We start from the raw sequence: 13,055 nt of genomic DNA, 5'->3' as shown, positions 1-13,055 counted from the left end.
AAACTGAGATGCGTAGCACAGCGGGCTCATGCGGTGGATCCACGCTGGTCAGAAGTGAGGAACGCGAAATAACAGTGAGCATAGAAAGCATAAGAATAAAATTTCAGTTTTTTGTAGTTTTTTAATGAGTTTATTGGTCTCGGAAATTTTTTACAAAATTTTTATTGAATATAAAATTTCTTCCTATCGATCGTGCCTTTTTACGATTAAGAAAATGTCTCCTAACCAATGTGTATTTTACCCTACTTTGAAACATAATTTTAAGCAGTATGGCCAAGCCGTAGCTTTAGAGTACAATTTTTTCCGAAATCCTTTTAGCCAGTTCAACAATTTTCCTTTTGTGAAATTTTTTAAACATACATCCTTTACAGTTTTTTGCTTAACCATCTTGCCCCATAGTGAAGCAGTTTCACTCTCGCCAGTTTGGTCGTATCTGTGGAGCATAGGAACGCACCAGCAGCATCATGACGCGCTACTCAACACATGCAAACATTTTGCCGGCCGGTTTGTGTGCGGCCTCACCGCCGACCCCCAACCACTCGAGCAAACGCTTGATGGCTTTCAAATATTGACCCGTAGCAAATTTGTGCTTCGGTGCAGGAAAAAATAATCAACCAAACAGAAAAATAGCTCCAACGCCGAGGGTACAGTGCAGCGAACTGTGCAAGTGCGTTCTGCCAATTGTTAACACTGTATTTAGGGTCGTAAAATTCGCTATACATACACTCACATCCCAAAAACTTCCCACAAAAATCCCCCAAATGCGTCCCCACAGCTTGATGCAACAGTGTGTGAGTCCCATAATAATTCGAGACACACGAAACATCCAGAAGATTTTTGTACGGGGGGGACGGTCGCTTTGGCTCACCATATTGCCATCATCTCTTGCGTGTGCGTCTACATCATGCTCACACAGACGAAACATCGCGTGGGGGACGATGACATTGGCGTTTCGCGCGAACGGTTCAAACAACATGCGTATCTCCTCTGATGGAGCCATCCACGGTTGCACTGTTCGTGCTCGCTCTCTGTCGCTCCCTCGAAACTATCGACCTGGTGGTAACAACTACAAACGGCCTCGACATGGATGGAGCAGCTAGAAAAATTGAAAGTCATTGCCGGCATGTGAGCTCACCGGCTTTACCGGCGGATGCTGATGGCTGAAGCGTTTGCGGGTGTTGGTGATAAAAGCGTTTGTTTGGTGAGATAAAAGTGGAGCTTTCAGTGGTTTTATGCATTTTTGTGCAATTGTTAGCCACAAAGGTATTTTAAAAGTGATTCGAGAAAACTGATCATTTACAGCCCATTTTGGATTGGATTGCGCATTAATGATAAGATTTTGTAATTTAAAAAATGGAGAGAATATTTTAAAGTAAGAATAAAAAAGTTGAAAAATACTGTCAAATTAGGATAAGAAAAGTCTTTTTTACATCAGTTACTGTTTATTAATCGTTGCTAAAAATATTCTACATCTCTTTCGTCTTCCGTTTCCATCTGCAGTATTGCTACTCTCCAACAGATGGCGCTGTTCCAACGGTCATTTCTTCTGCGTTCATATTAGCTTTTACTGAATATCTTCGTATTCCAGCAAGCAGAATCACATAATCAATAACGATTAAAGATAAATAAAATCACTTGTAATCAGCTACAGTCGAGATTTTCTCGGATGGGCCATTGATTTGTTTAAAAAAGGCAACACGAGTACCCCTCGAGTTCACAACTTGGCCGGGCACTTGGTTAGAAACTTTTGCACCTGACCTCACGTAGGCGTTCAAAGTGCAAGTAAAATGGAAAGTTCATGATGGTGTTAAACAGAGCACGAAACGAACAAAAATACGTTACACTAATTGTACCGTTGACCAACGACTCGAGGAACGTACGGTGTGGTGTTAAAGTCACGCAATAGTTCGATAAACAAATTATTTTACCATGAAAGGGTATATAAAAAGGAATTAAATGGGATGACAATCATCTGTAATTTTAATATACTTTTAATAAAAAAATCTAATACTTTTATACAGGTGTATCAAACGAATTTTCAAACCAGAAATAAATAGACAAAGCTACCTTCTTTATTATAGTAATTAAAATACTATCAAAAACAGAAAATGCTCCAGTAACGACAAACAGCGCACACTTATAAATTTGAAGGTTACGGATACATGTTGTTAACACAGAATGTGACGTCTGCCCAACATTCCATGATTCATCCGCCTCGACCCTTATATAATAGCGCCAAGAAAAAAACAAAACATGTAACATCATTATCTATTCTATTGCGAATTCTTCCCGCGTATGTTCGCAAAGAATTAATAGTTCATCAGAGCTTCATCAAACACGTCTAACAATTCCGTTTTCTGCTGACTCACTCACGACATGACGAAGCAGATTCGTGCATGCAAAACAAAAATATGAACACTATCTAAAATTCTATTCGCTTCATCTTTTTTGCCCTAACGACCATTCTCGACCGTTCACTGTAGCGAGTCGAGTGCATTCAGGTTTCGTAAAACATGAATGCAACATTCCGGGACCGCAAGTAATTATGGGTCGGTTACTGCTGATAAGCTTCAATTTCCGAAACAAACGCCATACAAAACACCTAACCACGATACCGTACTGGTACACGAGATATTGCTACTGCTGCGGCCAACAGTATAATTATCGCCATTTCGCACTCATACTCGAACGTGCGGTACAATATACCGGAATCAGGGCATACAAGGGCAGGAAGAGAAATTCGTGACGTAGTGTGGAGCTGAGGTATTCTGAGGTTAGATTTTTCGTGTTGCATGTCTCCACAGACCATTCCAGACTGTTTACACTACATGCTGTTCCATAATCCTTTGATTTGATATATTTAAAGATACAAAAGTAAATTGAACCAATTGACCGGTGTTTCTAAATGCCATTTAAATATGATCCGAAATCCGGAGGTAAACTTCAACAGGAAATACAATATTTACACCTATCTATCCATCCACCATCATCAGCTCCGTGTAAACGGTTCGCCGTGGCAGCCAAACTAGTGACGACACACGGAATTTCTGAAACGGGCAAGTTCGCACGATGACGAACAGTTTGCGAACGTAGTTTCGCTGCCCTCGCCTAGGCAACCGGAGCAAAACCTTGAGGTACCATAACAAAACACCGTACCATAGTAACAGGTCTCCCTTCCCCTGGCCCCCTTACCCACCCACCCACCCACCTGCCCGATCAATGGCACTGATTTCCCGCAAGGGCTCGACCTATTCAGCCCACCGGACCGGGACGAACACCGGAAAGGGGATGGACTCGAAAAGCGGGCGCCTACATACATTGCATGCACGTGCACAGCGAGCGCCCGATTCCTTTTCGGTTTCAACAGAACCCGGGAACACCCCAGTGTTTGCTTTGCTGCAATCGCGTCGTGGGACGTGGGACGGCCCAAGATGCGCTAAAGTCGACGTGTCCACGTTCCCCTTGGTTCAGTTCGGAACTATCGGCTGGCGAGAGTGTTGTTATATCCACACGGTGCGGTGTGCATGCGGATATCACCACAACTATTTGCGGCATTCAGCGCATTCTAGAACGGGCAAGGTGGACCCGTGGATCCGTTACACGGCTAGTGCGGAAGAACCTCAAAAAGGACCGCAACCAGGAATTCTATGCTTTGGACAAAGTCATTACGGGAGCAACGACGACGAACCGGCACTAGCGTCTAGCGTCCCAGGAGCTCAAGCGAAACATCTCCACCAAAGCTCGGCTGCAGCACTGTCACCGTGGGTCCTCGTCGTGGCCTCGGTCCGGTTTGGTAAATTTCCTGGGAACCGTTTTCTGCCTGCGAGGCACGCCGCCCGTGGCTACCGGCGCCGTTCCGTTCCGCGTATTTGTTCGGCTTCTTCGGGTGCTGATTCACGCCGCCACACGACGAGGCACACGGTGTCACGTTCGATGCGTAACGCTGGTGCTGGTGGAGTACCGATAGTGAAGGTGCCCAGTCCCGCTACCGATAGCAATCGTCCGAGTACGAGCATCCAACGACCAACGGATGGTAGGCAGCTGGTTTCGAACCGTTGAAAGGATACAACTCCAACCACCGTCAAGCTGGGTAACTGCATCGAAAGTGTTGCCGTGATCCAATCCAAATTTGTCAAGTAAGTGTGCCGGAAGCGGTAATCGGAAAACGTTAATTGGGTGATTAGCCGGGTGCGTGCTAGCCGAACCGAACGACAATTCTCGTTATGCTTTCGGGGTCGTCTGTCGTTGCTATTGTTCTGGTCATTAATTTAATCCTTTAGCATGATGCTCCTGTCCTGCGGGGCGGGGGGGGGGGGGGGGTCAAGCGGTTGGGCTTTTGTGTTTTGATCGGGCTAGGTCGTCTGTTGTTTCTTTCCGCTTTACCCAAGCAGACAGGATTATGAAGTGTAATTATAGTACGCGCCACGTGTTTTGATTTCGCATCTCGATTCTGGATTGTAGGCGCGGTCCAATGACGCCGGTGCTGTACTATCTGCCCCCATCGCCACCGTGCCGATCGGTGCTGCTGCTCGCCAAGATGATCGGTGTGGAGCTGGAGCTGAAGGCGCTGAACGTGATGGAAGGCGAACAGCTGAAACCAGACTTTGTAGAGCTGAACCCACAGCACTGCATACCGACGCTGGACGATCATGGGCTGGTGCTATGGGAAAGGTAAGCCACCACACACTCACAGCACACGGCGAAGAGTATCGATTTTCCCCGCTGCAGAGTACCATACCGGGAACAGGGTTCGAACCACTCGAAAGGGAAAAAAAACGGCCAGGGCGAGCTTAAACTTAAACCTTGGTCCCACCTTGTCGAAGGTAGTGCGTGATGTGTTTTTCTTATCTATTTTCGATTGTTGCGTATCGAGAATGTTGGCTCGCCCATTCGGAGGATGGTCCCAGTTTTCCAGTGCTCGCACGCGCGTGTGTGTGTTTATTGGATTTTCACCTACGCGGTGGTACGCATTACGATCTATTTCGAGTGCGACGACGGATGTTGGGAAACCGTGGGAAAGTGACACATCGGTGAAAATCAATGGCACATAATTCGGGAAAAAAATAGGCTCACGTTTTCCACGGGGCCAGCAGCGAATCGAGCCCCGTCCCCGAGGCAGTAAATGATTATTAATGGAATGCTCATTCGTTATCCTTAGCGTTGCCGTCCGGTGCCACAATGAAGACGAAGTGTCGGTATTAGGTTGATGTTTGTGTCTTCTACCTAGGGGGGAGGGAGATGGTGGTGGCCGTGGAAATCAAGAAGGAAAACCTTCATGCATTATCGAACAGTTGAAAATGTCAAACGTGTCACGTGACGATTATGGACGATTCCTTCGGCTGATAACAGTGTGAAGTGCGTGTTTCAAACAATTTCTTTACAATCGCATCATCGTGTCGTGGTGGGGTACGGGCTTTAAGCTTAGCTGAGCATGTTAACGTGCTGCTACTAAAATTGCACCGTCATAATTTATTGATTGACTTCGGGAGGGCACACAACAATGGGAAAAAACAACTTATATTTGATTGATGTTTACCATTTCAAGCTTATTGCAAGGCTGAAACTGAGTACGGGGAATTACTTCAGTACTTTATTAGTTCTATGAAAGCGAAATGATTCCTTTCGTCTATTTCGACATAATTTTTTTTTTAGTATAAGTTAAGAAAGCATGAAAGGATCTCTAGGGTTCAAAATTAAAATGAAAAGGCATGAACTGAATTGTAAATCTAGAGAAGGATTCCTCGAAATAAAACTGAACTTCACATGTGGACTATTCCTCCACAGAACCTGACACTGGTGATGGGTTCTTTGCAATGCATCCACGATTTCACTGTGGATCCGGCCGGAGTGATTCCGGCTCGGATTGGAATAGCCAAGAAATGGAATCGGCCATACAACCCGAAACCGTTTGGTATCGTCCGGAGCCGTGGGAATCGTAGGAACCGTCAGTACCGTCGGAACTGTCGGAACCGTCTGGAATCGTAGTCGACTCGTATAAGTGAGTATGAGCCCTTTGATGAACGGGTCGACAATTTGTATGACTCTTGACACTCAACGACCCATACAAAGGTTTAAAACCGTAAAACCCGTTTACTAAAGGTGGGCTCAAACTCACTCATGCTTTCCGACTATGAATCCAGATGGTTCCGATTATTTCGACAGTTCCAACGGTTTCGGCAGTTCAAACAATTCTGCCCGATTCCGCTTACAACGGTTCCAGCAGTTCCGGCAGTTCTTGCGGTACCTTCCGGAACTAGTTCCGATTTTTTTTAAATTGTCTAGATCTAGTACCGTTTTTTTTTAACTAATGTTGCCCATCTAACAAGTAAAGAGAAACCTGAAATTACAGATGAGGGGACACTTTCGATATGAAAGAAAAAGATAGGGGAGTTCCTAATAAATTATGCAATTTACGAAATTTATTAATATGTGATACCGGCAGAAAAATTAGAACCGTAAATACAACTATTGGGGCTCTTCTTCGTGGAATAGAACATGCAAACACTCAGTAAAAAAAATGCTACACCAACCAGTACTTCAAACAATCTCACCTTCTTAACGTCCATTCCAGTCGCGTGATTCTGTCGTACCTGGTGTCCGCTTACGGCAAGGACGAAAATCTCTATCCGAAGGATTTCCGCTCCCGGGCCATCGTCGATCAGCGCTTACACTTCGATCTCGGCACACTCTACCAACGGGTCGTCGATTACTATGTAAGCCTATACCCTCCCTCAGCTCCATCCAGCCGGTTTGATATTGGAACCTACCTAATTTGTACTTGCTTCTCTTCCATCTCCACCCGCAACAGTTTCCAACCATCCAGCTTGGTGCGCACCTAGACCAAACGAAGAAGGCAAAGCTGGCGGAAGCGCTCGGCTGGTTCGAGGCCATGCTGAAACAGTACCAATGGTCGGCCGCGAACCACTTCACGATAGCGGACATTGCGCTGTGCGTGACCGTGTCACAGATCGAAGCATTCCAGTTCGACCTCCATCCGTACCCGAAGGTACGGGCCTGGCTGCAGAAGTGCAAGGATGAGCTGCAGGGGCACGGTTACAAGGAAATTAATGAAACCGGAGCCGAAACGCTGGCGGGACTGTTTCGATCGAAACTGAAGCAGTAGGAAGGAATGGTGGACAATAGAATTGAAATACGTTTTTTTTTTCTATAAGCAATGAATCAAGTACTCGCAAAACGAAATCCAAACAAACCGTCTTTATACGCTAGTTTGTAGGCAATTTGTTTATGAAGGGCTGTATTTTGTTGAATAAATCATATCAAACAAAGTGATTGAAACGGTGACTTTGGGAAGGCTTTTTAAGTTTATCCTGAGTTGTTCGAAGCTCGACTCATTTCGAAAAAGGATACACAAAATACAGAAAGGTCCTAAAAAATCGAACAAACTTCAAACCCTACAAGATAATCCACTTTGCTCGCATTACCGAAGGTCAGAATGATACAAACGTTCGAACGAAATCGAACCAGGTAGTTGAGAAGTTGGCTGGAACTGGTCGACAAGAAACACACACACACCCAACAATTCACCGAGCGAGTGGGTTAGAGGCGAGTTTATGGTCAACACACTCAATATTGCACCCCCGATTATGCTTTTGACACTTGACGCTCGGCAGGACACAGGAAATGGCAACGACAGAGAGAAATGGACAACCGAATGGAAAAGGACACCGTGACAATCGGGTCGGAAAAGGACATGTTTTAACGGACGGAAAGGATCCCGAGTCCTTACCTGGCGAGGTGTTATCGCACATTCCTTTTGTTTTTTGCTGTCCACAATTTCTGAGGATCCTCTGCACCTGCACCTGGAGGATCGGTGCAAATGACGGATTTCGGAAAGTCCATTTAGACACATTATCAGTGTTGTGGATGGGCAGGATGTTAGGATGATAGTAACGCACCTTTTTGCTCCTGTGTCCTGCTCTAACTGTCTAAAGCCTCTTTGGCACTGTGTGAGCTAATTGCAAACCAATGTAAATCATTCATTTCGGAAAGCTTATCTCACTTGCTCTTCCTGGAATCCTTGTGTCGTGGAAGGTTTTTTTTTTCCTTCTCCGAATGGCCTCCGGATGAGATGCTGCACATCTATATAAGACGTCCAGGATAAGCTGGGCTCACGCGTTAGTAGAAAACAGACCTTGGTCGAGTGCAGAGTAACGTTCGTGAATTGTTTGCCTAGAAAAAGTTTGCTGTGTCGTGAAAAATGAAGTCGTACACTGTGCTTCTCTTCCTGCTCGGGACTACGCTGGCCCAGTCAGACCAATCGGGCCAACAGCTACAACCACAGCAGCAATCCCAACAGCAAGTACTGAAGCCACTCGGAACGGTAGACAAACCAACGCTGCAGCTGGAAAATCCTGCCTACGATCCATCCCTGTACCAGAAGTTCCTGCCCCAGGATGCCGTCCAGCAGTACGTACACTCGTACACCGGACATCCCTACCCAGCGACACCGTACTTCGGCGGTGCACCGTTCGATGCGGCCACCGCTTTCGCTGCCATCCCGACCGGAGGATTCGAAGGCTTTCTCATCCCAGCCCCGGTGGAGAAGGATTCACCGTCACTGCTCAGCTCGATGCGCACACTGCTCCCAAGCGCTCGTTCACTCGTCACGTTCGTCGGTCGACTAGTGTCGGTGTTGGTCGGATCGGTCGGTGTGCTGTTCTTCGGCACGATTCTCACTTCGCTCACCTGTTTCTTCACCCCGTTCTGTACCCTATCGTTCCGCAACGCAAAGTTTCTTACCGGAGCTCAGGAGACGGCCCAGGAGATCGTGCAGACGGTGGGCGATCAGGTCACACCGGAGCGGGTTAAACGGGCGGCCGAATTCCTGTACACCGCGATCGATCGTTTCCAGCGATTAAACAACGTGGTAAAGGAGGCGACCGAACGGAAAGCGAACGCCGCCGCTAGGAGCTGATTCACCCGGCAGATTACCTTACGAACTAAGTCACCGTACGATTGTGTCATTACTCTCAATAAACTACATCTTACCCATATTCTAAATCCATCGGTGGTTGATTTATTCCGCTTGACAACTGTCGCACGTGGAATGTGTGCTAATTAAATCGTCCCAGGAGAAACATCTTAATTGCGTAAATGCTGGCCATCGATGACATCATTTAGTAGCAGTTGGCGATCATGATAAGAAAGATGGGTTGGGACTTTTCGGCGCAGGTGCATTACCGATCTTTTACGATCATTTCTTGCAAAATGGGGAAAAGCTATAAAAACACCAACCCCTGAACATGTGAGGCATCAAAAGTGTGTGAACGATCGCGAGTATCGATTCGGCGAAGTGATGGATTTCCTGAAGGATCTTAACCAACCGAAGGTGTACGAGCTGAAGAAAGCGTTTTGTCTGTTCGATCTTGATGGTGACGGTGTGATTAGTGAGCAAGATCTGAAGAATACATTCTTAACGCTCGGTGTGGACAAATCCGAGTACGACATTGATCAGATGTTCGATGGAGTAAGTTTGTTCCCTCATTCATTTAACTTAGAGACATCATTTAACTTAGAGCTGTAATTTTTATACGAAATTTTCACTCACTATCTTCTTGAAGTAATATTTTCTAAACTTCTTCGAAGCTTCTCTCCAATAATCTACACAACGTTTTCCGATGTAACGCAAAGAAATGTCCAACTTTTTATCCAACAACTAACAAGAAACTGCTAACGAAGACACTATCTAAACGACCGAACCACCGAAGTTGTTCAACAACCGTCTACTACATTGGTGCACAAAAGGCCCGAGCTTCTTATAATCTGATTTTCACCTACCCGAATCCCGAGGATAGGGAAACAAATGAGCAAAAATTACCGTCATTAGCATAGTCCGAAAGAAGTTTCCGTTTTAGGGCCATTTACAACTCACGCTTTTCCTGGTGGCGCCTGGGTTCAGCTCGCCCGTAAAGCCGTGTGGAAAATGAATCCATTTGAAATTCAAATAATCTTCAGACCCGATGGTTTCTGCACGCCCGAAAGCAACTGCCATGCCAGATAGTGTAAATTGTGAGCTTGGCTTGCGTTCGCCTGCTGCCACACTGTGTTTGTCCACCGGGTCGGTTAAGACTCTCCCACTGCCCATTACATGAACTCAATTAAAATCTGTAAATTTTCCAGCATGCACACCCCAACCCGAAAAATCGCCCTCTATTATATCCCGTGTTCCGTGGCTTGGCTCGGACATTTCTTTCAGGTAGTGCAACCCCTCAATTTGGATGTGTTCCTGCTGCTGATGCTGCAACGTGCCAACGGGCTAGCACCGCAAGACGTTATGGTCGGTGCATTCCGAATGTGGGACAAGGCCAACACGGGCTTCATCGACAAGAACCGGTAAGTGGGACGGAGTGGCGGGAGTTGTGTTGAGTAAAGCGGAAGCAGTTCAACCGTACGGCCAGCGAATTAGGTCGAGCGCGAAACCGTTTGCCAAAAGCGGTACAGAAAGCGTACGGGTTTAATTAAAAAACTTCTCCGATGTCTGACTTCTGGGCTGGAAATGTGATACTGGTGGCCACCGAAAAGGCAGCCGCCGCCCCGAGGCTAACCGGCCAGAACCGATTCAAGGGCTGCCGACCAAACAAAAACTTCGATTTTTCCGGGCTTCACAATTTTGTGCCGCTGCTTTGCTTCGTACATGTTTAGTTGATGTTATTTCGCGGCTTTTGTTTTCGCTCTTCCGGTTCGATTTATTGTTTTTCTTCCCTTGCTCGGTAGCTTTATTCACGATATAACTACGTACGGTGATCGATTCACCCAGACCGAAGCGAAGGAAGCAGTGGCCGATGCTGCAATCACACGCGGACCACAGCTCAACAGCGAAGGGCAGCTGCTGGAAAAGCTAGACTATCTGGATTTCGCAGAGAGCATATCCGGGTTCCAGCGGACAGATCACAAGTAACGCTCCGCATTCTAGCCGAAGGGGGGGTGCACCAAGAGAACCATCGTACGAAAGATGCCGAAAGTAATGTGCAGCAACACCAAAGGAATGTTCGACTTCGGCAAGTCATCTCCCGATGCAGCTATCGTCAGTAGAAATTTCAATAAACATGCGACAGCGAACGCTCATAATCTGGGTGACTGTGCCAACTTACAGCGAAGATATACTGCATTGCCAGTGCAGTCCAACGAGCGAGAAAGGTCAGCCACAATTATGGTTCCACAGCCCGGACTGCATAGAAACGGTTCCATCTTTTGGATGCAGACAGTCATTTGGAAAGGAAAGCTTAAAGGTTTGCTGTTGTGCCGTAAATAATTTTCAATGCAATTAAGTAAATTGCAGCTGTCCTTTCGCGTGCATATTTTATGTGGAAATCTTAATAAAAGCCACTCCTTAATAGAACCTTTCGGGATGTTCTTGGTAAGGTGCAACCTTTTATCTTAATATCTGCCTTTGAAGTATTCATGTGAGATTCGGAATTTGGAAGAAGCAAAGATCTAATTACTGCAAAGTCTCGGATTAGATTGGATCCTAAATGATGGATCTGAAAACGGTTGGGACTCGAAAAGGGTTCGAATCCGAATCCGATTCGAATCCGGTCCGATTCTGATCCGAATCCGATTCGAATCCGGTCCGAACCCCATCCGAATACAATTGTGTTCCAACAGGAATTCGATTGCCATTCGATTAAAATTCGATTAGGATTCGATTGTGATTCGATTACGAATCTATAGGAATTATGTCTAAGACGAGCTTGAAAAGGCTAAAAAATAGTAGAAATTGAAAAGAGCTTTGTATTTCAATAAATTGAGCAATATTTCAGTATTTTGAAGTACAATGTTCAAGTTACTCACTCAATCAAACAACATAGTTTAGGGCTATTTGAGCTCATCGTCCCTCATTGCTTTGAATTTGAATCCGTCCCCAAAAGGCATTTGAATGTATGCTCTATTGAATAACAATTTTACAATGACCCAGCTTCCCACTAGGCCATAAGCGCCTACCAGCAACTAGAATTATTTACTGAGAAACGACCGAAACAGTACGGGTTTTGTGATTATTACCGGGAAAAGGCCTGCCGTACGAGCTATCGGTACTGTTAATTAAAATCCATTCAAATTGTTTTTCCCGGTCCACCATTCTAACCCTTATTCTTCAGAATCGCTTCGCAAATACCATATTAATTTCACTAATTGATTCATCTTAAAGTGCTGCACATGTCACAAAACATCCACAATAAATTCCGTTTCATTTATTAGCCGACTCGCAGCAGCAGGGGTCACAACACCATAAACTCGCGCAATATTGTACGCTTGTGTCAGACACACATTAAATGCACAGATTTCACATCAACCATTTAACCGTAACCGGGTGGCACGATTCGCGGGATGCACCAAAAGACCACACAGACTTTATGAGCAACGAAACGAGAACAATAAAAAAAAAACCGCTTGGAAACGAATACTTCACTCACTTGCATCGCTAGTGGAAGGAAAACAGTGAAATGCTTTCAGCGAGCGAAACTTTAATTGGCCCCTAAACGTCATACCATCGCGGGTAGAAGGGACATCGTCCCAGAAGCAAACGGCTAGCTGGCTGGCTGGCTGGCTGCGCTCAAAACCGTACCGGATGGTAATTTTCTTTCTGAGGAAAATATTTTTCTTTAACCTCGGCATTTATATCTCGCCTGGATGCTGGATTTGCTGGTAGCTCACGGTAGGGGCAGGGATAGCGTACGATCCGGTATGACGCGAAGTTCATTAATCAACCGCTTCTGTCAGAGATTCCGGGAGTTGGTGCGCTCGGGTTCCAACGAGCACGAATTGCCACGCGAAGATGTAAGAAGATCTGGGCAAAATACTTTTAAGACGCTGGTGAAATGTTGTTAACCGGCAGAAATCATCCATTAAGATGTTTGGCTCCCCGGAGCTTGCCGATGGGAGGTGATGTGCACTCTCGGGTTTTGCAAACGCTAGACATGGACAGTGGACTTTGTGGCAGGAACTAAGGAGTTAAAAGGGCTGTTGGTAGAAGTTTCTTTGCTTTGGGTGGGGGCTAAGTCAGTTTATCATGAAATTAAGCATTTGTATAGATGATT

General features: G+C 45.8%; 3 protein-coding genes across 4 annotated transcripts; all 3 read left to right on the top strand.

The window, feature by feature from the left end:
- Positions 1-3,281: 3,281 nt before the first annotated feature.
- On the top strand, positions 3,282-7,290 carry LOC118503001 (glutathione S-transferase D7). Of its 2 annotated transcripts, XM_036035811.1 has the most exons (4): positions 3,282-4,136; positions 4,462-4,671; positions 6,572-6,713; positions 6,809-7,290. In XM_036035811.1, exons 2-4 carry the CDS (start codon positions 4,472-4,474, stop codon positions 7,121-7,123), a joined length of 657 nt encoding a protein of 218 aa, XP_035891704.1. In that variant the 5' UTR covers positions 3,282-4,136; positions 4,462-4,471; the 3' UTR covers positions 7,124-7,290. The 2 variants fall into 2 exon arrangements, with proteins under 2 accessions (XP_035891704.1, XP_035891705.1); XM_036035812.1 differs by lacking the exons at positions 3,282-4,136; positions 4,462-4,671 and adding an exon at positions 4,853-6,508.
- Positions 7,291-8,120: 830 nt separating this feature from the next.
- On the top strand, positions 8,121-9,021 carry LOC118502998. Its single transcript, XM_036035806.1, has one exon. It carries the CDS (start codon positions 8,219-8,221, stop codon positions 8,933-8,935), a length of 717 nt encoding a protein of 238 aa, XP_035891699.1. The 5' UTR covers positions 8,121-8,218; the 3' UTR covers positions 8,936-9,021.
- A 203-nt stretch (positions 9,022-9,224) lies between these two features.
- On the top strand, positions 9,225-11,782 carry LOC118503007 (myosin regulatory light chain 2, smooth muscle minor isoform). Its single transcript, XM_036035817.1, has 3 exons — positions 9,225-9,487; positions 10,217-10,353; positions 10,735-11,782. Exons 1-3 carry the CDS (start codon positions 9,317-9,319, stop codon positions 10,916-10,918), a joined length of 492 nt encoding a protein of 163 aa, XP_035891710.1. The 5' UTR covers positions 9,225-9,316; the 3' UTR covers positions 10,919-11,782.
- The last annotated feature ends 1,273 nt before the right edge of the window (positions 11,783-13,055 follow it).

This window comes from Anopheles stephensi, chromosome 2 (genome assembly GCF_013141755.1).
Source record: "Anopheles stephensi strain Indian chromosome 2, UCI_ANSTEP_V1.0, whole genome shotgun sequence".
Taxonomy (NCBI): Eukaryota; Metazoa; Arthropoda; class Insecta; order Diptera; family Culicidae; genus Anopheles; species Anopheles stephensi.
Note: the sequence above shows the minus strand (reverse complement) of the source record. Positions and strands in the feature narration are given on the sequence as shown.